At 35.0% G+C, this 24325-nt stretch overlaps 1 protein-coding gene across 24 annotated transcripts in view; it reads right to left on the bottom strand.

Moving 5' to 3' along the window:
* DLGAP2 (DLG associated protein 2) overlaps positions 1-24325 on the bottom strand; it is a 450475-nt gene that overhangs the window by 281433 nt on the left and 144717 nt on the right. For 9 of the 24 annotated variants that reach the window (XM_077782392.1, XM_077782386.1, XM_077782384.1 and 6 more), the window contains exon 2: positions 18333-18504. The exons of the other annotated variants lie outside the window; for them this stretch is intronic. In XM_077782392.1, the coding sequence (XP_077638518.1) occupies positions 18333-18390 (58 nt within the window). In that variant the 5' untranslated portion in view covers positions 18391-18504. The remainder of the gene's footprint in view (positions 1-18332; positions 18505-24325) is intronic. 24 annotated transcript variants of the gene reach the window in all.

Here is a 24325-nt window from a genome sequence, read left to right on the forward strand (position 1 = left end):
TCACTGACACATGTGCAGGTAGGAAATACTGCTTCTTTCTGTCTGATCAGCCTGTGAAATTTGTCCTCATTCCTTTAAAAGGAGTGACAGTTATCTCCTAGGAGGTGGCAGAAACTTCACATTTCTTTGGGAAATGCAGCAGCCTCTGTTACAGCATGCCAAAGGCAGGGAAGGGCTAAGAGAAAAAGAGAACACACCTTCATCCTGCAGCTCAAAGAGAGCCTGAATGATTGCTAAGAGCAGCAAAGGGCTGTGAGCAGAACAACAGGAGATACTAACAAGGACCAATAAGCACAGCAGTGAGGAGATGGCTGAAAGCAAAGATCATCCTGCAAGGTCACAGGGAGAAGAAGGTGGCTGATTTATAAACCTTGTATTTCCATTATGCTTCATCTGGCCACTTGGAGTTTTCTATTGCTTTTATTAATTCCAGTTCACAGGCTAAAAGAATCTGGATTTTTGAACTTCAAAGCCATTTGGATCCTCTTTGGAAAGCTCTTTATAAGGAAAAGGTTCAGGCCTCACTCCTTCAAAGTTCTGGCAGCTTTGGCTCTCTCACAGCTCTCAGTTCTCAATGGAAGCTTAATACAAATTATACTTTTCCACAAGAAAGATAATGTCTTTTACAAAGTATAGAATAGGACCATCAGCAAGTACAACATAAAGGGCTCACTTGAGTATGTACTGTATCTCCTACAGATGTGATTTACTCAGCCTTGTGATTCTCCATTCATGTAGCTACTCTTATAAAGGAAAGAAGGAAAGAGGTGCACTAATATCAATGATACAAAAAGTCCAGGCAAAGGAAGCATAGCAAGTGTGTCAGCAGTAAACCAACTGTGAAGCACTGAAGCTGGAGTCCAAGCTGGGATAACTAATAACACACTACCTTTAAATACAGATGCCTGTAACTGTGCCAGAAATCTGTAAAGTTGCACAGCTAGAACTGTACTTTACAGCCTTAGATGCAGCTTTTTGATATGAATTCTCATTTGCAGTATTTGCCTTTATCCTCACACTTTTCATTTGGAGACAAGTCAAGCTGAAACCATTTGAAGTGTTCCCAATAAAAGCTACCATAAATCTCCAAATAGATTTAAAAAAAAAAAAAAATCAATGTTCTAAAGACTATTACTATGATCAAAAAGTTCAGGTTCCTCATCAACTTTAAATGGTATGGATTACCATAAATCTTAAATGAATTGTATTGCTGTGATGCTTGTTTGACAACACTTCTTACTGTCCACCAGTGTAAAATGTCCTGCAAATACAAAGCAATAAGGATGTTGCACATGTGCAATTCTATGCTCTTGGAAGCTGTCAATTTAACACTAACATAATGGCAATGATAACAGAAAGTAGAGAAGAAAAATATCCTTTCAGAGTCAAATTCTCATTATCTCAGTAAACAAAATTTCCTGTCAGATAAATGCTATATAAAACATGAGATTTCCATGGTTTTAAACATTATTTATTTGAAAAAAGGGAAATAAAGCAATTTCCTAATACCAGGGAATTGATATTTTCAAAGAATATACAGAATAAGAATAGTGATATCTGCTTTGATATTTTCAAAGCAGACATAGCTATACTTATTCTGTAAATGAAGATGTACAGAAAAGTCCCCCTGCCCAAACTTTAGAAAACTGTTTGACTAAAGAAAGATCTTCTTAAAACTTAATAGAATATTTCTATAAATGAATATTAAAAACATTCAGAATGTGTAATACTATGATTTGGTAACTGGCATTTTAGCAGAAAAAATAAAATATTAGGCTGGATCAAGAGTTTTCCAACTTTACTAATAAGAAACTTCTCATTTAAGATCAAAACTTTGAAGAGTCTTTTCCAAAAATGGTCATGATTTATTATTCTATAGTAGCTGTGCAATTTGAGAATAAAATTAATGGAAACTAACTTTTACAGATTTCTGGGATTTTCTTCAGAAACTGAACAGGTATTTAAAAGTTTTATACAGGGGATGAACATGAATTTACTCTGCCTCTAATTGTAAAGAGTCATTTAGAATAAGGAACGCAGCAGCATTCAATTTTGTTCACCTACAAAAAGACAGACTCTTCACAGCTCATGGTGCTACTGGTCAACAACAGGAGCAGTGGTGGCAGCTATGACATCCCCAACCATATGGCAAAACTCAGCTCATGTCCATGAAAGGCCATTTTTCTATAAAGTCATAGGATCACAAAGAGGCAGAAAGTTCCCGTGACTAATTTTTCTTTTTTTTTTTCCCTTAAAGACTAAATATTACTTCAACAGATGACAGAAAATATGGCAGAGTTTTCATTTATTGTTTGCGGTTCTGCTGGCTGTGAATGTGATATGAATTGGTAGATTTGCAAAAATGGATGACAGTTTTCCTGAGTTGACAGTGGTTGTAAAAAGCAATTGGTCTGTTAAAGAATAAAGTTAAATTACTGGAAGATCTGTGGCTATTTCTTCCCACTTTTATGTAATAATCTGTATAGTTTTCCTCATGCCAGTCTACCCACACTACATCAACAACAATAAAGGGTTTGTCCCTACACATCTTTCAATTTGCAAATCTTGAAAAACATCAGATTTTATTAGGCAGAGAAACCATAAGGTGAAATGCCCTCTTTTCTCTGAATTTATAAGCTTTCAGTTCAATAGACACCATAAAGCTTTAAGATTTTGACTCTATCTCTAAAATCTTACAAAGAGAAGATAATCTGCTTGTTCATTACAAATCGCTAAGCACTGGAACCAATGATGTACATCACATATAAAGAACGGTGGATGTATGGTTCTTCAGGAGATATAGATGCACTTCTTAGCAAACTTCTGAATGGAAAAGTTTAGGTATTTCTGTATAATTCAAGAGTGTCTTATTGAGAAATGCAAAGCCTTCAAGCAGATGTACAGGTATTGATTGCTACCATAAGAAAACTGTATGTAATACCACACAGTTTTTACAAAACCCCTTTAGCAGGTTAGTATGTCAAAGTAATGTATAACATAATTTAAAACAATTACACATCCTTGAAGCATACCAAGAAAAAAAATATTGTACTAAAGGTATATTATTTTTGCTGGGTATTGAATTTTCCAACTCCTCAGTGAAAATCTTTGATGCAGAATTATAGGTTCTTAAATAATACAGTCCTTGAAATCAGGAAGTGTTCTTTAGAAATTACAGGTGGTCCTTATTTTCTATTTTGCATATACCAAGCACACACAACCATATTATCTGGGTTCTTTTCAGTCCCATTTACAGGTAGAAGAGAATTATATAGACCAAGTCCAGTATCACACAGACCATGGAACTTAGTATCAAACTCAGGACCTTGTATTCAAAAGCAGCAGCCCTTGATAATCAAGTGCCTGATTCTCACAAGGGCCCTTATGTTCAGTTCAAATCAGCTCCATTTACTGGTCTGAATCCTGCAAATGACCAATGGCAAACCCATGTTTTGGCACAGAGCTGTAGATACTGGCTGAAGGCTTCTGGAGAATCATGTTTAGATTGAGAATACAAAGGTATCCAAAACTGTGTTGAGTGGTTGTGTCTTCCAGACAAAATGGACAGTGCTGTGTGGTAAGTACTACTGATTATGTGATATGCCTGCAGTGTGTGGCTTGTTTTCATATGAATAACTTAAAGAGTGTGAACAACAGGAGTCCCAAGAAAACTTTGAAGGCAAGAGGGGGTAATAAATGAACAGTTTGAAATTGAGATGCTTTCTGCTTCAAATCTTCTAAAGTGCATGTTCAAAATTTTTGAAGCTGCATCCTCACAGTATGTTGTAGTTCACACCATAAATAAAAATGCTATGAAAATCCACGTCAACATATTTACTAAAATCTTGCTAGCAAAACATATTCTGTGTATCTAATACTGTTAATTGTGCTTACCATACCATTTGTCAATATATTTTAATAAATAAATTATGAAAAAAAAATATTTCTAATGGTATCTGGTTTTAAACAAGCTCTATAGCACTGAAGGTGTTAGCAAGTAAATTCATTTCCATTAAAATGAATGGAAAGGTGTGAATACTGATCTAACAGCATTTGAAGCTATATTAAACTTTGTATTACTTCTAGAATTGTCAATGTAATCTGAAATGCTTTTCTAGTTTCTAATGCAATGATAGGTTTTTCATCACTACTGTAGCCAAGAAAAGAATTCCAGAGGTGGAATTTCCTTTACTGCTTGTCATGATGACATCCATGCAATGGCATTTCCAAAGCCAACACAACAAGCAAAACCCAAAATAATTTATTACATCTTCAATGTATTAGTTTTCACTTTAGTTTGGGTTTTTTTTCCCCTCCCCAGAGTCAACACCTATGAGCTTTGATTACTATTTATGTTAAATATACAGACTTTTGTAATGTTCTTGAAGAACTTGATTGAAGTCACAGCTAGAATAAGAGAAAAAGAAGTAATTGTCATTCCTTTAGAGATAAACAATGCAAGCTGAGTGAAGAGCTTGTTTTAATGTATACTTGCTATAAAAAATAAGGGAGCAAAGAGAGAATTTTGACTGAACAAACAATGTGTAGACTGCTTTTTAAGCTGTTTATTTATTCACTTGTAAAGAAACTCAAAACAACGTGAATCACTATAAAGACTAGGATTTCAAATGAAAGGCTTTCCTATGTTAAAAACTATGGAGCTGGTTATATAGTATTTTGTCCTATCTACATCTAAAGAATAGTTTTTGAAAGAGTTAAATGGGTTCTTTCAGTTCATGAACAGCTACAGGTATTGCTAGCTACCCAAAGAGTAATAAATGGAAATATCTATATAAATGTTTTTACTGTATTGTACCCTTTTGTTTTACAATCTCCTTGATGTATTTGATAAACTCACACCTTCTTTAAAAAACAAATAATGAAATTATGTTAAAAATCATAAGTTCTAATAACTCAAATCATTAATATATTTTTGTCTTTACTTACTAAACAATGTAATATTTTGAAACTTGATGTCTAAATACATTCTGGCAAAAAAAAGCACAGAAATTTCTAAGAACCAAATAAATTTTTGAATTAAAATATGCAAGAAGGCTATTTCACCACTCTAATTTTTAGATTCTTTAAACTGATGTTTTATAAGGCTCCAGGAATAAATGTTTTTCATTACTTTAATGCATTATAATTATTGTTCCTATCCAGCAAGGTGCTGGAGGCTTATTCTGTTTCCAAAACTAATGCAGTTGGTAGGCAAAATCACTATGTCTGCCTAAGCACTTATGTAATGATCATAGCAATGCAGAAGGGTGCTCTATAAAGGTACTAGAGAAAGAACATTTTAAAATAAGTGCCTAAAGTTTCCTTAATAAATTTTTGTGAATTCCGAATCTGAATGTATGGTATTCACATAATTTTGAAAAATTTTAAGTATTGGAAAATCTATACCCAGAACAAAGCAAATTTGTGTAGTATGAATTTCCCTAGTTGCTGGTCAAACACATTAGTGCTTGGAGTCCTTTCTCTAGTTAGAAAAATTAAAGTTCCAGGTATGTGATGAGTTAACTTTAATAAAATAAACCACTATCAAGCAGCAAGGAATAAGCTCTCACAAGACAAAGATCGGGTTAGGTTTCCGCCTGTTTCAAAGAACTATAATTTGACAACTGAACTCTAAAGATACCCCTGGAAAAAAATCCATGGAGGAGAAAAAAAATCAACATGGACACAGGGATTTGCCTTTCATTGTTTCAGTGCAGGACAAAGGAAGGATAGTTGGGAAAATGGTCTGTGTGTTATATATAACCTGAATAGAAGTCTTGAGCAAAGAGCCCTGTCAGGCCTGTCTGGCTTCCTCCAGGGGCATGACATTCATTTACACAGAATATAACTCCTGAGACTGCATATTGTACTAACATGAATAAATTTATTCCCTGCCAGTGGAAGATTTTACTGTACTATTATTATCAACTAATCTTCCCCATTCATTTTACAGGTTGAAAAGACAAGCAAAAAGTGGATTTTTACAGTAAATTAAATATATCACTGAAAAGTATTTTGACAATGCATTAACATATATATTTCTTTATGCAAGAAAACTTGTAAGAAAGCTAATTAATTGTTTTTATGTCATCACCAACATAACAGCTGAGGTGCCTACACAGAATGGATCTTTAATTTAAAAAAAATATACCATGCCTCAAGATGGTACAAATCTACAAAATAGTCTAGAAAAAAGGGATCCAGTTATGACAGTTTTCCACTGTCTGAGGGATACATGATCTGAAAGCATACAGCTGACTCAAACAGAATTCATGATTGCATATGCTCAGTTTTTTCAAATGTTGAGTAAGACTGTATGAAATATACTTTTAAGCATCAGATGAAGACTTGTTTTATCTTTCCCTTGTTTTTGCAGTTTCTCTCAAACAAAGAGGTCAACTCAATGCAAGAAAAATAATAATCTGATAAAAATTCCTCAGGTGGCATGCCATTTCTTAGCAGCTGATAGATTTTTACTGGAATTATTTATCTCCTAATATAATCAATACTTACAATCACAGTGCAAGTTCACCACTAAACCATGGAGCCTAAGTCACTAACTGTGATTACCAAGTGCCACTTCTAGACATCTTTTAAATACTTCCAGGGATATTGACTCAACCACTTTCCTGGGCAACGTGTTCCAATACTGGACCACCCTTTCAGTGAAGAAATTTCTCCTAAAATCTAAAGCTCCTATGGTGCAACTTGAGGCTATTTCCTCTTGTCCTATTGTTTGCTATTTACAGATACTGATGCATACCTTCTTTAACAAAGAAAAAGGCTAACAGTCAGGTGGTATCATTTTATGGAGCCCTTCAGCTGGAACCAGAGAATGTGTTTTAATATCAGAATAAGTCTACAATTCTAAACTAACAAATAAAGAGGATATGAGGATAATTTAGGTTTGTCTTAATTGTGCTTCCTACATCATCTAAGTACACCTTGTTTCTCTGCATAAGACTAACTGTACTTCAGCAGATTAGAATTCCTATTGATTTAAGTGGGAAGGGGAAAAGAAAAATCTATACTTTGCTAAAGCTGCAGCACTCTGTTTACCAATAATGATTTTGTTCTTAGTTTAGGAGACAGAATGTCTATTTGTCTACTAAGAAAATTCTATAAGACAACAATATAGACTTTTCACCAAAATATTAATTAGGCTTCTAGTGTCTAACTGTAGTCCCACAACATAATCAATGGATTATTTCCCAATGCTTCATCATATGCTTCAAGCATATAATAACGTACCAAGACCTACAGCCCTCTAAAGACTGCTTACTTTTCTTTGAGATTAAACTCACCCATATCATGATAGATCCAGTGGCCATGGGGAACCAGAACATTTCTCCCACATTTAAAAAAAGCCCAAATTCTCTATCAACAAACATGCTTTTTTTTCAGATTGTTTGGGAGAAGGTCTTCAGTTTAATACTGTGTCTACTAACAAAATATGTCTTTTTTTTTTTCCTATGGTCTACTTCTTCCCTTCGAGATGAACATGAATGCAAAAGTCTGGTTCCATTTCCAAGCTGCACAAGATATCACTACCATTAACTCCTTTTCACTCTGCATTACAGTGCCTGTATTGGTGTAAACTGCCTTCATAGAAGTGTATGAAAGAGTATCTCTATCATTACTGTGGTTTTAAGCTTTTCACTTTCCATTTTTTATTTTCTTTCTTAATGGTCTACAATTCACTATAGCATGTTAGTTGGCCTGGTAACAGCCTTGATGATACACAACTAACAGTTAATATATGTAATTTTTTTTCTATGTATTGCTTTTCATTTCAAAATATGTCCTTAAGTTGAAAATTTACTGAAAAATGCAATTCAATTATCAAAAAGCAATTATTCCTATCACATAAAATCATGACTATAAATAACATATTCCTCCCCATTTAGGAAAAAATATCAAAAATAAGTTCTGCCAGGCCTCCAAGACTTCCTGGTGTGATATTTACAGCATCATAAAGTTAAGTATCTTTAGCATTGTTGTTATTTTCTGGTTATTAACATTGGGAATTTTCTTCTGAATTTTAGACTCCCCTCTTTCACTCTCTGAAATGTTCTGTTTTCATTCTGTGCTTCTGTTGTTTAAGTACATATATGTGCTTTGCTTCCTAATGCTTTCCAATTAGCAAAGCATTTACTGAGCTATCACAGTCAGTACTCTGATGGCAGAACCAGCTTCTGAAGATTTAGAAAGCTGAAACTACCACTATTCAAATAACTCATTAGAAAGGGTAAAATAGTTAATCACCAGCTAGCTTAACATTTTTAATACGTATTGAAAACAATTTTATTGCAACTGGCAAGAGACCACTAAGTTAAGCTTAATTCCATTAGAGCCAGCCACTATGACCGTATAATAGGAATGTCTTGCATAGCTAAGTTGATAGAACTATTTGAAGACAATGCTGAGAGTGACATGGATATGCATTTTTCAAGAAGCATTTGATAAGGCTACACATCAAAGATAATTGGTTATTGTAAGGAAACCTTTCACAGAATAGAATAGATTTTAGAGAACTGAAAAGTGCATAGTTCCATGAAGACACAAACATTTTTGTCTTGATAACTGTAAACTACAAGACAAACATAAGTCTGTTAATAGCATAGACACTACACTGGATATATGAGAACACAAAAGTATCAATCCATGCAATTTAGTACAGTAAAATTCTGCTACATTGAAAAGTATGGGTGTATATATTAATATCCTAAAATTTTTGTCAAGAAATGCATCCTATTCTGGACCATTATTGTGAATAGGAAGGAATCAATCTTTTCAACTTTATGCCAGTGCTTCTATGAAAAATATTGTACATGGAGGTATTAACGACGAAATTGCATCTCCATTTTTTTTAAATTGTAAATAAGAGGTCACTTGTCTGCTGGAATTTTTTATTTGCTTTCTTTTTGTTTGCTTTTCCCCTTTTGTAGTAGCTGTGTTAAGATAATTAGGCAGCTAGAACTGAGATGTATTTGATTTTAGAATAATCTCTATGGAAAATTAGAGAAGTTTTCAAATTCCTTTGAGTAAACTGTACAAAGCATTATGAAACAGGGTGACAATTCCTGAAGTGCAGTGAGATTGATTAGATGCTTCACATGTTCTCTGGGCTTTGAATTAGGATATTCAGAGCAGGTCTATCTCCTTTGAAATCAAATACTTCTAATACCTGAAGATCTAGCACTGGTTGGCTCATGTATTTCATATTCTCAGCATACACTTTCTCAAAAGCTGATGAGTCTATCATTCTTTCAGAGCAAATATATGCAAACATGTAGTGCAGGGTCAGTTCAGTATTCAGAATTTGTCATAAATATTTGGTAATTATTGCACTGCTGTTTAGGAATGGTAAGTAATAAAAATGTCATTTATTCATAAGCATTAGAAAACCTAAACACAGTCTTTTTGATTTTGATGAATATTGAAAAGTTAATAGTTATTCTTCACTTAAAATCATATGACTAGTTTGTATATCTAACCTCTGAAATTGTTTCATAATAAGCTCTCAATAATGACAGACTCCACTGATTTACTGTCTAGAATATCCATTGACTGACTGAACCCATGATGATGAAGCAATTGTAATCCCAGCAGCATCTATGCTTATACAGCATATGCAGTAATACATCTTTGGTTTGATTTTATTTAAAAGCTTATTATGAATTCTCTTGCCTACTTTCCATATGTCTCTATTTTTACAAGAAATCTGGAAGCATTAAATCTATATGCTTAGTTTATCTACTGATCCCATTAATCAGCCTTTGACTAGATGCTAGCAATCTCTCTTGGATACACTTGGTTTATGTCTGTCATAGACATCATCTTTATTTGGGGTTGTCTAAAGAATAATTTTCAATGATATTATTTTAAAGATATGCCCTGGTTATTCTGTAGTTGAATGCTGATAAGGTTGGAATGACACACAACAAATCTCCAGATTAAAAGTCATTTACTAACCATTATATTCCAGGGATCTTCTACTTCCATTTGCACCAATATAGCATAAAAATTCTAAAGAGTAGACCAGCAAGGACATATTCAAACAGCAGGGAGAGCATGAAAAGAATGAAAGCTTCATCTTATGCTTATAAGTTTACTTCATACAGTCTTGATAGCTTTGACAGCTTTTACTGTTCTTTCAAGTTTCTGCCATATGACTGTTTTTGAAGCATTTGAAGCATCTGCTTTTTAGCAAAATATGCTAAAAAGCATCAGAAAGCCTCCTCCATGTTCAAGCTTCCCACTCTTATAGATAATTCCTATTTTTTCATGGCTAGAATGAGCTTTTTTTTCTGTTTGTTTCCATAGACCTTTTTATGTTAAAACCTCCATTTATAAATGAACTAATGGAAAATGTCCACCTGAAGAAAATCAGCTTTGCAGTTTAGGAAAAGAATGAAAGCTACTGAGGGTGTGGAGAAACAAAATTTTTCTATTACAGACTTCAAACATACGGTATAACAGCTTAAAAACCCTATCTGGTGGTGGCAGCCATAACTAAAAGGTCATATAAAGATATCCTCAAAAAAACCATGAGACAATATGGTCTTGTTTGTTAACTATTCACCTCACCTACTTTGATAAAGTTCAGAAGTTTCGGTAAGATGCAAATTACCCCAATATGAACAGGAGAAATTATAGTCTAGATAAATGAAGCCTGTTTTGATATGGCAGTCCTTGCCATCCTGTCCTTATATCTTCAGCATGAAGTTTAACATTTTCTTAGACCCAAAAACATTTAAATTCCAGGACTTCAGTATTTAATTACAATCCCAGCTGGAGTCAGTACTTCCACAGTGGCATGCAATAGCTTATAGGACATACCCATCATAAACTGTTGCTCAGTGATTCCATATAACAGACCATACAAAAACATTGTATTCAAAGCCATAGTTTACTAGATGTATTCATAGAATTAATTTCTGATCATTTGATCTAATTCAATAATTTTAGGTGCTTGGCTGTATGAAACAGCACAGAATTTATTTTGCTGGCTTTCCTGATTTCAATCAGGAAACTAAATTTTCAGAATGTTTGTGAATGAGTTAGAATACATCTGACATTAATACATGTACACCTGCAGAGATAAACACACAAAAATATCAAAAACTTCCTTGTCATCTCATTTATATTATCTAAGTAATTAGTCAGACAAGGCATACATGAAAAGAACTTCTGTTATAATCACTGGCAGTAGCACAGTGACAAAAGCATCACATTCAGGAAAACAGGATGAACACAACTATCATAATTTGTGCAGTGAAGTGAAAGAGATAAATCTAACACTAAAATATACTAATATCCCTAAAAATTAAACTAAAACAATACTTGTAGTGGAAGAGAGTACCTCAACTTTAGATCTTAAACCATTCTACTTTCCAGATACTTCTGTCTAATAATAGCCTTACATATCTTTGCCACTCTAAATTGCTGTCAGAGAGCAGCACTCATTTTCCTTATACCTGAGATCAGGAGAGGATTAACATTCAATGGATTTTTTCTTCTTTTTTTTTTTAATTAACTCACATCTTACCTCTCCATTCAGAAAGTTTTATAGAGTGCCATGAGAATTTTGGTTATTGCAGTTACCAAGAATTCATCTCTTAGAAAGTTTCAGTTCTTTACACCTAACATTGAATATTTAAAAAATTATCTGTTGAATAAAGTAATTTGCAGACAGCAATCAAACACATTCAATTTCATACTCAAAAAGTTTCATACTCAACCACAGTTTCATGCTCACAGATCCCTGGATTATGACATAATGGCTGAAAGCCATCCACATATGTGAAATAATATTCAGCACTACTCTGATGAAAACATTGGCAATCTCTAAAACTCTCACAGAAATAAAAGAAATCATGCTGGATACCTAAACTTTGAACTATATATAGCTCTGTAGAATGATGTGAGTCTGTGAATTACAGTAGCAAAACCTGTTGGCTGTTTTTCATAATAGATGGTGAAGAAAGAGGTTATTGTCATGATAACAGCTGTGATTCTGAATAGATTTCCATGGCAAAATGTATTACAAGTGGGCACCAGAGGATAGTCAAATTCTTCACTCATTTATAGATATTAATTTTTTTTTAATTATGTACTCTGGCTGCCTTAATGCTCTTCTCTAGTTATCATCCTGGATCATGATGGGGACAACTTCCTGGGTCATGGGCCACACCTGAAGGTTTTTGCCCTAGATATTCATGGACATACATCCATACGTACTTCCAAAAGAGAATGAGCACTCCACCCCCTTGCAACAAGATGTATTACTGATTAAATAATGGTGATATCGTAAATTTCTAACAAAGCTGCTGCGACTATCTCACTTCAAAATTATTCTGAAACAAAGGAGGAAAACACTGCTGAAGTACAAAATCACACAGTACTTAATCCCTTGTTAATCAGTCTTGTTAGTTAGTTGGTTTAGAATGGCATTGAATTTGAATTAAGCTGAGTGTCCTGGACCCATTGAACCTGTTCAGAGAACACTTTGAAAGGGAAAAATTTGACCTTTCTTTTCAAAGGTACAGAGAGGTGAGCAAAGCATCAAGTTCAGACTTTTCCTCCTACATAATTTCTACTAATTCCAGTCTGGTATGTTTTTGAAAGTGTATTGATCCAGATTTAAAGAATAGACTAAAACCAAAAATGATAATATTATTTCTTAGCTTCTCCTCTCTTTGTTTTGTAAACAATGTAGTGTTCTGCAGTTTAAAAATTAATAACTGTCCCTCTGTTATACTCTTTTCAGGATATCAAATGACAGTAAAGGAGGCAATGGGCGCAAATGGAAATAGAGGATATTCCACTCAAAACTTATAAAAAAACTCCTTTTACCGTGAAACTGATAAAATATTGGATAAATTCCCCAGAGTTTGTGCAGTCCCCATTCTTGGTGACAAAACCCAACTGACATGGGCAGTGTCATGGGCAACCAACTTTCAGCTGGTGGGCTCTGACTGGAAAATCCCTAGGGACATCTTCCAAAGTCAGCTATTTCTGTTATTCTATTAAATAATTCCACCTGAAGGCATCTGCTGAACATGCTCTTTCAGCATAAAAGCTCAAATCTTGACTGCATTCCCAGAAGAAAACTGATCAGCTAGGAGCTCAAAGACACCTTTGACACTGCAGGTCAGTACAGTATTTCTTGCCTGATAATCTTAGACTCTACTCTAGGCCAAAGCTGGTGTTACTGTTGCATTCCTGGGGCAAATGCTGGCATAAAAAAAAAAAAAAATCCCATTTAGACAATCTCTTTAAATAAACATAGTAATAATATAGCAATCTGATATTGAGTGCCTATTTTCTCTTTAAGATGGTTATCAACTGAAGATTCAGTTTAGCTCTGCTCATGGCTGATCCATTGCTTACTGAATGTCACCTGTAGTGAAGTCAGTGGCCAGTTTTTCAAACAGCCCAGTTTGGTACATAGAGTTCAGAGGCCACTTCATCATCAGAAAGCTGTTTCAGTACTGATTTATTATTCCATTTATAGAATACTAAACTAATAGTGAATAAGTTTTTCCATCAGACTATTTTTCTGATGCTGCACTACACAATTTACCTCAGCAGATGCAGTTTCTGGTTTTTTCTGGCCTACCTGAGAATGATTAGACACACTGAAGGGGAAGGAAACTACCCCAGAAGTCAACTCCTTCCTAATTCCAGGCAACCAATACTGTTTCACTGATTCAAGCGAAGAGCAGATTCCTCCACCATATTTGATAAGCTGTGTTGTAAGAGAAATAAGAAGCAGAGTTTCTTTCAGATCCATCCCTCCCTTGCCTGTTTACAGTGCCAATCACTTTCCTGACCACGTATAGCTCCCAAGAGCTCATGAGAGCACAAGATGTGAGGAAAATTTCCTTTCCTTAAATCTTGAATGGCCATAAAATCAGGATATATATTTGTCATTAATCACTGAATATTGATTGGTAAGTTAGACTGTCCAAAACACAAAAAATAACCATACTTTTCCTCAAATATGGAAGTCATTTGCTATCAAATGCATAAACAATCTTTGATATATTAAAGCACTTATTTAAAACACTTGTCATTTCATTTGCTGAGAAATTTGGCAAAACTCTCAAATTTTGTGCTAAAACAGCTTCTTCCTTGAATTCAGAAACAACTATTCTCTAAAAAGAAAAACTATTAATAAAATTTGAAGAGATAATAAAGTTTTAAATATTTCTTGCTTCCCCTTCTACATTAAATTATTTCAAGAATAAAGTCCTATAACCAGGAAGCATAGAAGTCCCAACAGTGGAACCCAAAAGGCCCAAGAACTGCCAGACAGGAAACCACCTGTGGGATTTGTTTTGAACAATGCAGAAGAATGCATCTGAATGTACAAGAATGAGAAGGAAAACCTAGTGAGGACTGGAGAGTTAAAATATACTTTCCTATACAGCAATATCTGGATATGAAAATAAATGTATTACAGGGACCTGATTTTATTTACAATTACAAGTGGCATTTAGGGACATGGTTTAGAGGTAGACCTGGCTGTGTTAGGTCTACAGTTGGTTGGCCTCAATGAACTTAAAGGTCATTTCCAACCTAAATGATTCTGATTCTCTTTCTGTCTGTATTCATAGCAGTGATAAAAAGTAAGAGGATGAAGCTCACACTGAAACTTTGTGCATTTCTAGCAATTGCTGTGACTACATGCAGAGTGTCCTTGATGAAAAAGGTAATACTGGGGAAAGAAGGGCCACCTCAGAAGACAGAGGCATTCCCTAGAGGGATAGAATTGTGGAAGATAAAAGACCTTTATAGTTGGCTTTTTCTTTGTGTGGTGTTTCACATAGAGCACATCAGATGTAGGAACATAGGAGAAAACAAAGCCCTTCTTTATCCAATCTATTTAGTATTTAACCATTTCTGCTTTAGGTGAAGTGTCATCTACTGTGCCTGCTGAAAAGTAGACATGGAGAGCAACTACTGGGGCTATCCTCTGCCAGCTTAGATTACTTTCTAAGAGGAAAAGGGTTTGCCTTCAGTTCTTTTCCACATTCTCACACATATTTATCTATTTTTTTAAACCTAGGGACAATGGAGGAATACACACTATGCAGAAAAAGCAAAAGCATCTAGAGATGCTTAATGCAAGGGACGCTCTGCTCCGGCACAACTTGAGAGAAGGGAAAAGGACAGCATTTGGCCAAAACAGGTATTCTGCTATGATAAAGCCTTTAGTATTTCCAGTTACTCAGTTCCAAGAGTCCTTAAAAAACTGACACCATTTTGTTCCCATTCCATTTAATCCAGCTGCAGCTGGGTGAATACTGCATTGAATGAGTTGTTGAGGTGTTACCAAGACTCCTGTTTAAGTCAGAGAGGTATTCCCTGTCTCAAAAGGACAACCCTAGAATATAGCAAAGTTCATGGTAGCACATGATAGAAGACTGTTAGTTGGCTAGATTCAACCTTTTGGACACTTAAAGAAATCCTCAAATAAGCCATATCAAAGGCAGATTTTCTTCCTGAAGCACAGCTTTATTAATGCCAGCCAGAATTTCTTCAGGACACTCTTGTTTTCTATCTGTTGTGAAGTGAATCTGATGGAACATACCTGGTAGATGATGTACTAACACGTCAATTCCTATGGATAGCTGCTACTTTCTAAGTAAATGGCTAACTTTTACATAGGGTGTTTTTAGCAATTTGGATTGTTCCCCTACTTCTCTTCTGTTACATTAGCAATGAGCAAAGGCACCTGACTTTGAGAAAATGCCCAAACTCTATTTTCTCTATTTCTATGTAAAATGTATTTTAAATATTTATTTTCATTTTAGTCTCATACTAAACTAAACTGTATCAGCTTAAAAGAGTTCCTTTACTGTTCAAAGCACCCACAGATGAGAAAGAACAAGAGCACATGGCAGGTACTAGGAAAAATATAGTTATGATTAATTCATTGGTTGGATAATTTTTTCTGGTGATGGAGTTATGATTAAATAGCCATATTAATTATTTAAGGATTTGGTTAAAATATGGGTCATGCTTTCCAAATGTGTGAGGAAAAATGCTTTCCATTAATCTATATAGAACAAAATAAAGACTGCAAGAGTAATCAGCTGTCCAGTCTGTTCTAAAGAATAATTTTTGTCTTGCCTTTTATTTCCGTTGAGACACTTCAAGGCTGAAAATAGCACAGGTGCCTTGGGATGCTTTATTCTCATTTACCCTCATAGGTGTCCAAAACCTTTTGGAATCTTGAAGGGATTCTGATATCAAAGTACCTGAGTAATGTAGAAGCATCCCTGCTACTTTCAGGCAGCTGCTGGCTACCTGCCTGCCGGGCTGTGTTTTCATTCCCCTCACTCTTCAGCTGCCAGCCAGCTTTCCCTGCCTACCCCTCACAGATCTTGTTGCTCAGCCATCTCCATCTTCTCGTGTACCTCAATGCCACCATCACATCCACTAAACAACTGGGGTTTTTTCTTTCTCAATTTTCCTTTCCTACAAAAGACCGCCCGTCTTAATATCTAGCTTCATGCACATTTAGAGCAATTCTGAAAATGATGTCAAACTCTTTTCTCTAGTATGCAGAGCAGAGTCAGATTATATGAAGTCTAGTAGGAGTTTCTGGTTTAATTCACTGGCTTTAAATTCAGAGCAGAATTAGGCCATTTGATGCTAAATTCTCAGGATGTGTCTGAATAAAAATAGTACAAATACTGTGGCATTCAAACTCTTCATCCATAATATATTCATCTTGAAGTGCACAGCTGCCATGCATATATTTATGTAACTGTTATCTGTAGAAATAGTTAAGTATTCAGTTCAACTCTGAAAAAAATATTTAGAAAAGTTAAGGAAGGCTAAGTGGTGAGCACAAGCAAATGGGATAGTCATAAGACATACAAGTCTTCAGAAGGCAGAAAATCACTAACATTTTCATCTGAATCACTGAATATACATAACAGAGCTAGAAAATGTACAGAGAGGAACAAGACTGGCCAGACTTTTGGAAAAGTGAGGAATCTAACCGCAACTTTTCTGTTATAATCAGACAGCTTAAGAAGGCAATAATAAGCATTCACTTTTCACAGGCAATCCATAAAATACTCAAACACAAGGCTTAAACCAAAGAAAATGTAATTAATTTATAGCACCTATTTCCAAAACATTTTTGAAATCAACAGTGCAAACATGTTAAAAAACAAGACTGGATAAAACCACAAACAATTGAGACATCAGAAGCGTTAAATACAGTATGACCTCCAGCTTGAGAGGACCAGACACAACAGAAGCTGGGTATGGATCAAACAGGAAAGTGGCAGCATTCCCTACAAACCCCATCTCCTGTACTGTTTTTCACTATCAGCTACTGAGAGCTTTTGCCTTTCCCATTTTGGAAGCTGTCTTGCACTTGCCCTACACTGTTCCCAATCTTCACAAATAAAAATGCTGCAAGTAACCTGGTCTATGTATGCAGTAGGTGCTGAGGGCTACAGGAATATCTCAATATCTCTGCCTTCCTGCTCTACACAGCTGGTACAGCTATGCAGAACCTCCTTACACCTGCTCCTACATTTTCCAGATTTCTTCTTCCTTCCTTTCTAAACTTAACTGTGCAAAGTCTTTGGTGCAGCAATACAAGCACAGTCATATTAATCAACAATATATTTATTCTGTTGCATCTCTGGCAGGCTCTTGGCAGTATAGCAACAAACATCCCAGTAATAAATGAGCTTTTAAATGCACCAAACTTTACTATTCAGCAGCTGCCATGTGGTCTCTGATCAAAACTTAATGTATACGACCCTTGCATAGGCAGCACACCAAACAGCAGTAACAGCAGCAACACTAATAAAAATGTAAGACATTGCTCTGACCTCAAGTTAAGAACACAGGTTAACTATCTTCCTAACTATACCCAAATCTATTACTTCAGGGGCTCTTTTCCTAAGCTACACTAACACACTACTGAATTGCAGTGAGTTAGGTAAGTAGGAGCACAATGTCCATTAAGCCTCCATAAACAATTAACTTTTGTAGCTGCGCTCTACAGCAAAACAACCTGTCTGCTGCCATGGGATGTTATTTCATTTCATGTAGGTCATTGGTGAGGTAACAGACAGTTTTACCCAGCAACAGCAGAAAAGTAGCAATACCAGCACAACACATCCTTTGATAGTTTTAATAAAAATATAGATAGAGTTTAAGCAGAAGACATTGAAAAAAAGCAATTACCTCACTTAAATGTATTTCAAATGTTTGCAAAGAATACAGAATTTTACTGCTAAAAATACCCCAACAAAACATACATTCAATGTAAAAAAATGCCTTAAACTTACCTCTTAGTTTACACTGATTTAATATATTTTTTCTTCTACTTTTCAACTTTCCTTGCATCTTGGGAATATAGTGGTTTTCTCCACCCGTTTCCTTCCTCTCACCTCCTCCCCCTCCAATCTGGCCTCCTTTCCTTCCTTGGAGGTTTTTAAGCTTTAATTTGAGAGTGTAAAGCTGAAAAATATTTGATACAATTTTTTTTTTTAATTAGAGAATTGAGCTCCTCACCATGGTTGAAGCATTTCTGGGAACAGCACCAAAAAGCTGCAAGTTACTGCACTGAGTAGCCACAGCTTATCTCTTAAAATCATCACTCATTTATTTTTCCCAGACAACTAATGTTTCAGCATTTTACTTACAGACATGACTGCAGTTTAGGAAACTAGAAATGAGTCCGAATGTCTTTGTTCAATTTTGGAACGTGAAAACTAGATTCCCAAATTCCAGCGTGGGCCCATCTCCAGCTGGAACAGGAACAAGACTCACCAAGTGGGATTTGACAATGTATGAGCTGAGGCTTAAGTTAGTCACATTTTAAATGAGCTCAGAAGGGTATTGATGATTATATGTTCCAACTGGAGGAGGTAGTTGTCAGTCTGCCTGCAGTGTGCATGTCACCACACCGGGGAAGGGGAAATATTTTAGCACTTGTGTGGGATTGGGCTTGATGAATGGAGCACTTGGGAAGTCTCCTCTCCTACAATTTGGATATTGCTGGGGAAGGAGGGGGGAAAGTATAGGTTAGATATAATCTTCAGGAACTCTGTAACATGCATTCACAGTGAGGGGTGCTGGAGAGGCTTGGCATTTCTGTATGTAAGTGAGTGGAAGCCTACAGCCTGTTTTAGGTTTCCATTAATTGGCACTAAATTTGCTTTACAGACTGTACATATATTTTTTTAATCTTCATTTGATATGGCTAGAGATTGCTTTCAGCTAATAAAGAATATTTTCCTGATAAGTTATCAAATCTGTGGTAATGCTAAATAAGTAATATCTTTTGTAAATGCTTGCACATTTCAGGTATGTGGATAACAGTAGTCTTCCTCTCCATTCCTTTTTTGTTCATTCATTACATTTGTCTTTCCTCTTACATTACCCCTGCTTGCACAACAGCAAATTGCTCCTACAATCCACTTATTGTGTGAAACAGCAATTACATGTCTAGTCTTTTACACAATCTATCTGCACATTCTTTCAAAGACAGTATTTTCCTTTTAGACATTATACTGACTACAAACTGGACCTTTCACAACTAGAAAATAAAATGTTTTAGTGTAATTTAATGTGCATATTTTTATGTATTTAGTTAATATGTATTAGGCATATAAAATCAGTTCTGAACTAGTTTATCATAGATGCATTAGCTTCTCATTTGTCTCAATCAGAATATGATACATTCATAACCCCTTCTGCTCATGTTTCTAACCTCTAAGTATCATTTATTTTCTGTTTCCTGCTGTTTACATCATCTGCTGACTTCATTAACATGCTGTTCACTTGCTTTCTTTAATACTATTAATGAAACTGTTAAATAAGGCTGAAAAGAGACTAATCATTATAGCAGCACATCGGACAACTGGAATGTGTCATCAGCCAAGGTTTCTGCAGCAAGGTCTAAAAGTTCATTTGTCAAGATCATTCATTTTAATTGGTTTCACTAAGTTATTTTTTCAATTGGCTGATGTTTAATTGTGGCATTACCAGAAAGCCCTTTGTGAAACCTTGGTATAGAAAATCTGACTGCTTATGTATTTGCTTTTGTCTAAATCAAACATACTGGAAAGTTTGTATTTGCTTCAGAATGGGTTTTGAACAATTTACTATAGTTCTCCTTTCTATTTACCTCTTCATACTATTTCATACCATAGTTTACCCTTACAGATTTGAGATCCCTGAATTAACTCCACGCAATTGACAAAACAATTAGGTTGCTTTAAGGCTGTGAGGAAGGGTATGTGACAACAAACAAATAATATTAAATAGAAGATAATATTATTTACATAAATAGACACACATAGTGAGAATACATATGAATCCAACACAGACACAAACAATTTCAAATACATTTCCAGCATAAATAAGGAAAGCATGAGAGTGTTCTGTTAAACATCAAAAACATAAACAGAGAAGGAAAAAACTATTTTACCTGCATAGTTACTGGTGACCTGCAAACACGCTAACTGAGAATAAACTAGAAATTAGTTGGGGCTAGAAGTGAGAAAGTAAATAACAACCATCAGGAATGTGAGCCTGCAGAGTAGTCTTCCAGTACATGTAGCCAAGGCAATGAACATAATGCCTTTAATACAAAGCTGGCTTGGTTCTCAGAAGGAGCTGTCAAGTGGTTGCTTGAAAAGGCAGCCATCCCTGATCTCAGACATGGTGACCCTATCTGCCTTCCAGCTCTGTGAGCACGACAGTGAATACCAACAAATTCTTAACCCCTAACTTTGTTTTTGAAATTACTGATTCACATTTTCTTTGTACTGAAAGTACAAATAAGGCTCAGTTTTGATGAACATCAATTGCCTCATGAAATCTAAAATAAGAAAATGCAATTATTAATCTTCATTACTAAGAAGATGTGAGCTACTGAATTTTTAAGTGCCAAACCTTTGGCCTATAAAAAATTAGTTTTCACTAAGTATACACAGGGGAAAGCTTCACAAGCATGGGCACTCTTGAGGACAGTGGATTCTGGCACTGAGGTCTTTGTTGAATAGCTCAAGTTCACTACTCCTGACACACAGCAGCTACATCAGGGTCTGCTGCCTCCCCAGTAGTATCAACACAGACCTGGGAAAAATTGATATAATGTAGCCCAAAAGAACACAGCCTTGACATTTTTTCTTCTTTTGGGGACAAAAAATACAGAAATCTCTCATGGCTTTGAAAAGATTGAAAATATTTCAATTCAGGTCCCCAGAACTATTTTTAATCTGAGAAGTGACAGAGCTGACAGAAAAGGACAATCAGGCATATTTGTAATCATAGTATTTTGAGTATATAGGTCATTTCATTTTGAGGTTTTCAGAAAAGACTTGCAGACATTCAAAAATGTCAGCATATCTTTTTATACAAAAACCCAGTCTCAATTAAAAAGACTACCAAATTATTTACTCATGGATATGTATTTGACTTCCTGGAATGAAGCAATCTTGATTCTCCTAAGAGCATTCTCCTCTAAGTTTTTAACTCGTATCAGTGGAAGAAGGAGCTTCGGTGAAAGTGTTTAACCTTTAGAGTGCATTATTTACATTGACTACTCCAAGAAAACTAACAGGGCTGTTACTCTAGGTACAATCTTTTTTATTTGGCTGAATAATTCTTGGTCTTTTCAAAGCACATGACTCATTGTTTTCATCAGCCTGTGATCATAATGATACAAAGAAAAGTCACAGTAATTATAGAGCAGTCTTCATAAGAGCTATATTTAATAAGCTATGTTCATCCCTGTTCCAACTCCACTAGCTTCTGTCAAAAGCAAGGATATATTTAACTCTTGTGTACTAGCTGGCATAGCTACAATTATTATCCTTGAGAAAGCAATAATGCTTTGTCCATTTTAGATGTTAAATCTTATTTTCTGTTTGTTAACAAAAATACTGAACAGTTGAAATAAACTGAGAGTGCAATGAATGTTCATAGACTTCAAACAAAATGTTCTTTCTTAAATCATGTCTATAAAAGGCTTAATTATGTTTTTACCTTTTCAGTTTGACAACAAAACCAGTGATGAAAGGTGAACATACACATATCGATATATATGCATGTATTTGCATAAATACAAATATATTGGCAAGAAATATGAGAAGTGTATCATCAAAACTCTTTATTTTTCATTGGGCTATTAGTTGTTTAAGTACAATTCATGATCACTATTAACTTCAGAAATCTTTTAAAAATGGAAAAAAATCCAACTTTTATCTAGAGGAGATCACAATTAACATGAGACAGCAACAGGATACAGTCTGCTGAGTAGCACAAAGAAAAAATGAGAAAAATGTTGCTCAGGATACATCTTAGCATACAAACTGAGCATCAGATGTAATCTGTTGCCATCACCAGGTGATTTACATAAACATTTATCTATTACAAGGCCTCTGCAAATGCTATTTTGCATTGTTACTGGAGATTTATTTCAGTATAATATGAGATAATAATAATAATAATAATAATAATAATAATAATAATAATAATAATTAATAATAATAATAATAATAATAATAATAATAATAATAGTAATAAAAATAAACTCAGGGCACCAGCACCAGCCTGGTTCTATTTTACCAGTTCAATTTAACCAGGGAAAAATAATTCAGATAACTTTGAAGGAAGAATAGGCACATTATTGACTTCAAAGGGCTCACTAACTGTAGCATACAACTTCTGGCATCATTTCAGTCTCACTGGTTCTTGATAATTTAAAATACTGTTTACTTCAAATTACATTTTTAATTATAAACAAAATAATTTACATAGCTGCTTTCTTTGCTAGTCTGTTTGCTAGCACGTGTTCTGCTACACAAGTGTTTACTTCCTGCTGCCCTGAAGAAGAATCCTTGTGCTCACAGAGGAGGAACAATATGGCTCAGAGAATCAGATCTACAGAGCCATCCTGCAATAACTGGTCATTCAGAGTGGGAGAGATGAGGGGTGAAATTTCACACAAAAATTATGATAGGGGGTCAAATGAAAATATAAGGTAATAATAATAGAATTAATTAATATCAGGTAATATTAATAGAATTCAAAGAGCCAAACATATTTTTTATTCATTCCAGAACTCCACACATCTTTCCTTTTTTTTAAAGCATGAGGTATAAAATCCTTCCATCTCATCTACTGCATACAAGATATCTATCTTCCCACACTATCATCCAATACAGCTCAGAATTCTGGTCTTATAAACCTCAATATAAAATGTGCTGTCCTCTAAATTAAAACTTCAAAAGCAAACATTGTGTTTATAGACTGGCTCACAGTCACAGGGATCATATGTGCCTGTGAATGTATATGAGAGTGCATGAGACAAGACTACTGAACCTATTGATTAATTTCTAATTAAAAGAGAAGACAGTGAAACATTGGGAAAATTCTGAAGCAACCTTGTATTGTGATATGCAGAAGAATGCAAGCTGCAGTTCATTGGTGTCTCCATAGAAACAAGACATATTGGGGGGTGTAAGACACTGTCAGAGGACTAAAAATTTCAGCTTCAGCAGAAAACAGAAAAGCACCTGAGGGATTTTTTTTTTTTTTTTAACCAGGAAAACAAAAATTAATTATTCATTTCCTATATGGAAAGCATCCATTTTTAGATTAGTTACTTAACATACATCAGGATTAATTTATGGAGTGGATAATCCTATGATTTTCTAATCCATAAAATCTGTAGAAAATGCATCGTTACACTTCTAAGTATAATGCCAAAGAGGAATATAAGTAGGCTCTCAATGAATAATTGAAAGGTCTATTCAATGTGCTGTTAATTCTTGGTAACATTTTCACACTTACTTTAGACAGTGCTTATGCATTCATATGAATATTGGCTCATAAGCAGAACCCCTTTTTGGCTTGTACAAAAGGTGTCCCCAGGAGATTTAAAGGCAGTGGGGAGACATTACTTCAAGACACTGCTCAGCATCCCTCCTACTTCAGATGAACAGAGACTCAAAGTGTGCAGCTGCAGCAACTATTTTTAAGAAGTTGAACCCACACACAGGATGGATTAAAAAAGGCTCATCTCCATATGCTAAACCTGAAGCTATAGGCAGAGATTTTTTCCTATGTGACCAAGGGACTTATTCTAGCTGGTAGCTTTGTAGGCTGGGCTACTGTTCCCTGATTTTATGCCCTGAACTGGCTATTGAAGCCTCAGGGACAGTCCTCCCACCTCAGAACCAACCCCAAGCCCCCTCAGCTCTTTTCCTAGAGATATTCTTTACCTTTACCAGTGCTGAAGGTACCTCTTACCTCCTTTTCTACTGAA

Source organism: Lonchura striata, chromosome 3, assembly GCF_046129695.1.
Source record: "Lonchura striata isolate bLonStr1 chromosome 3, bLonStr1.mat, whole genome shotgun sequence".
NCBI classification, from domain to species: domain Eukaryota; kingdom Metazoa; phylum Chordata; class Aves; order Passeriformes; family Estrildidae; genus Lonchura; species Lonchura striata.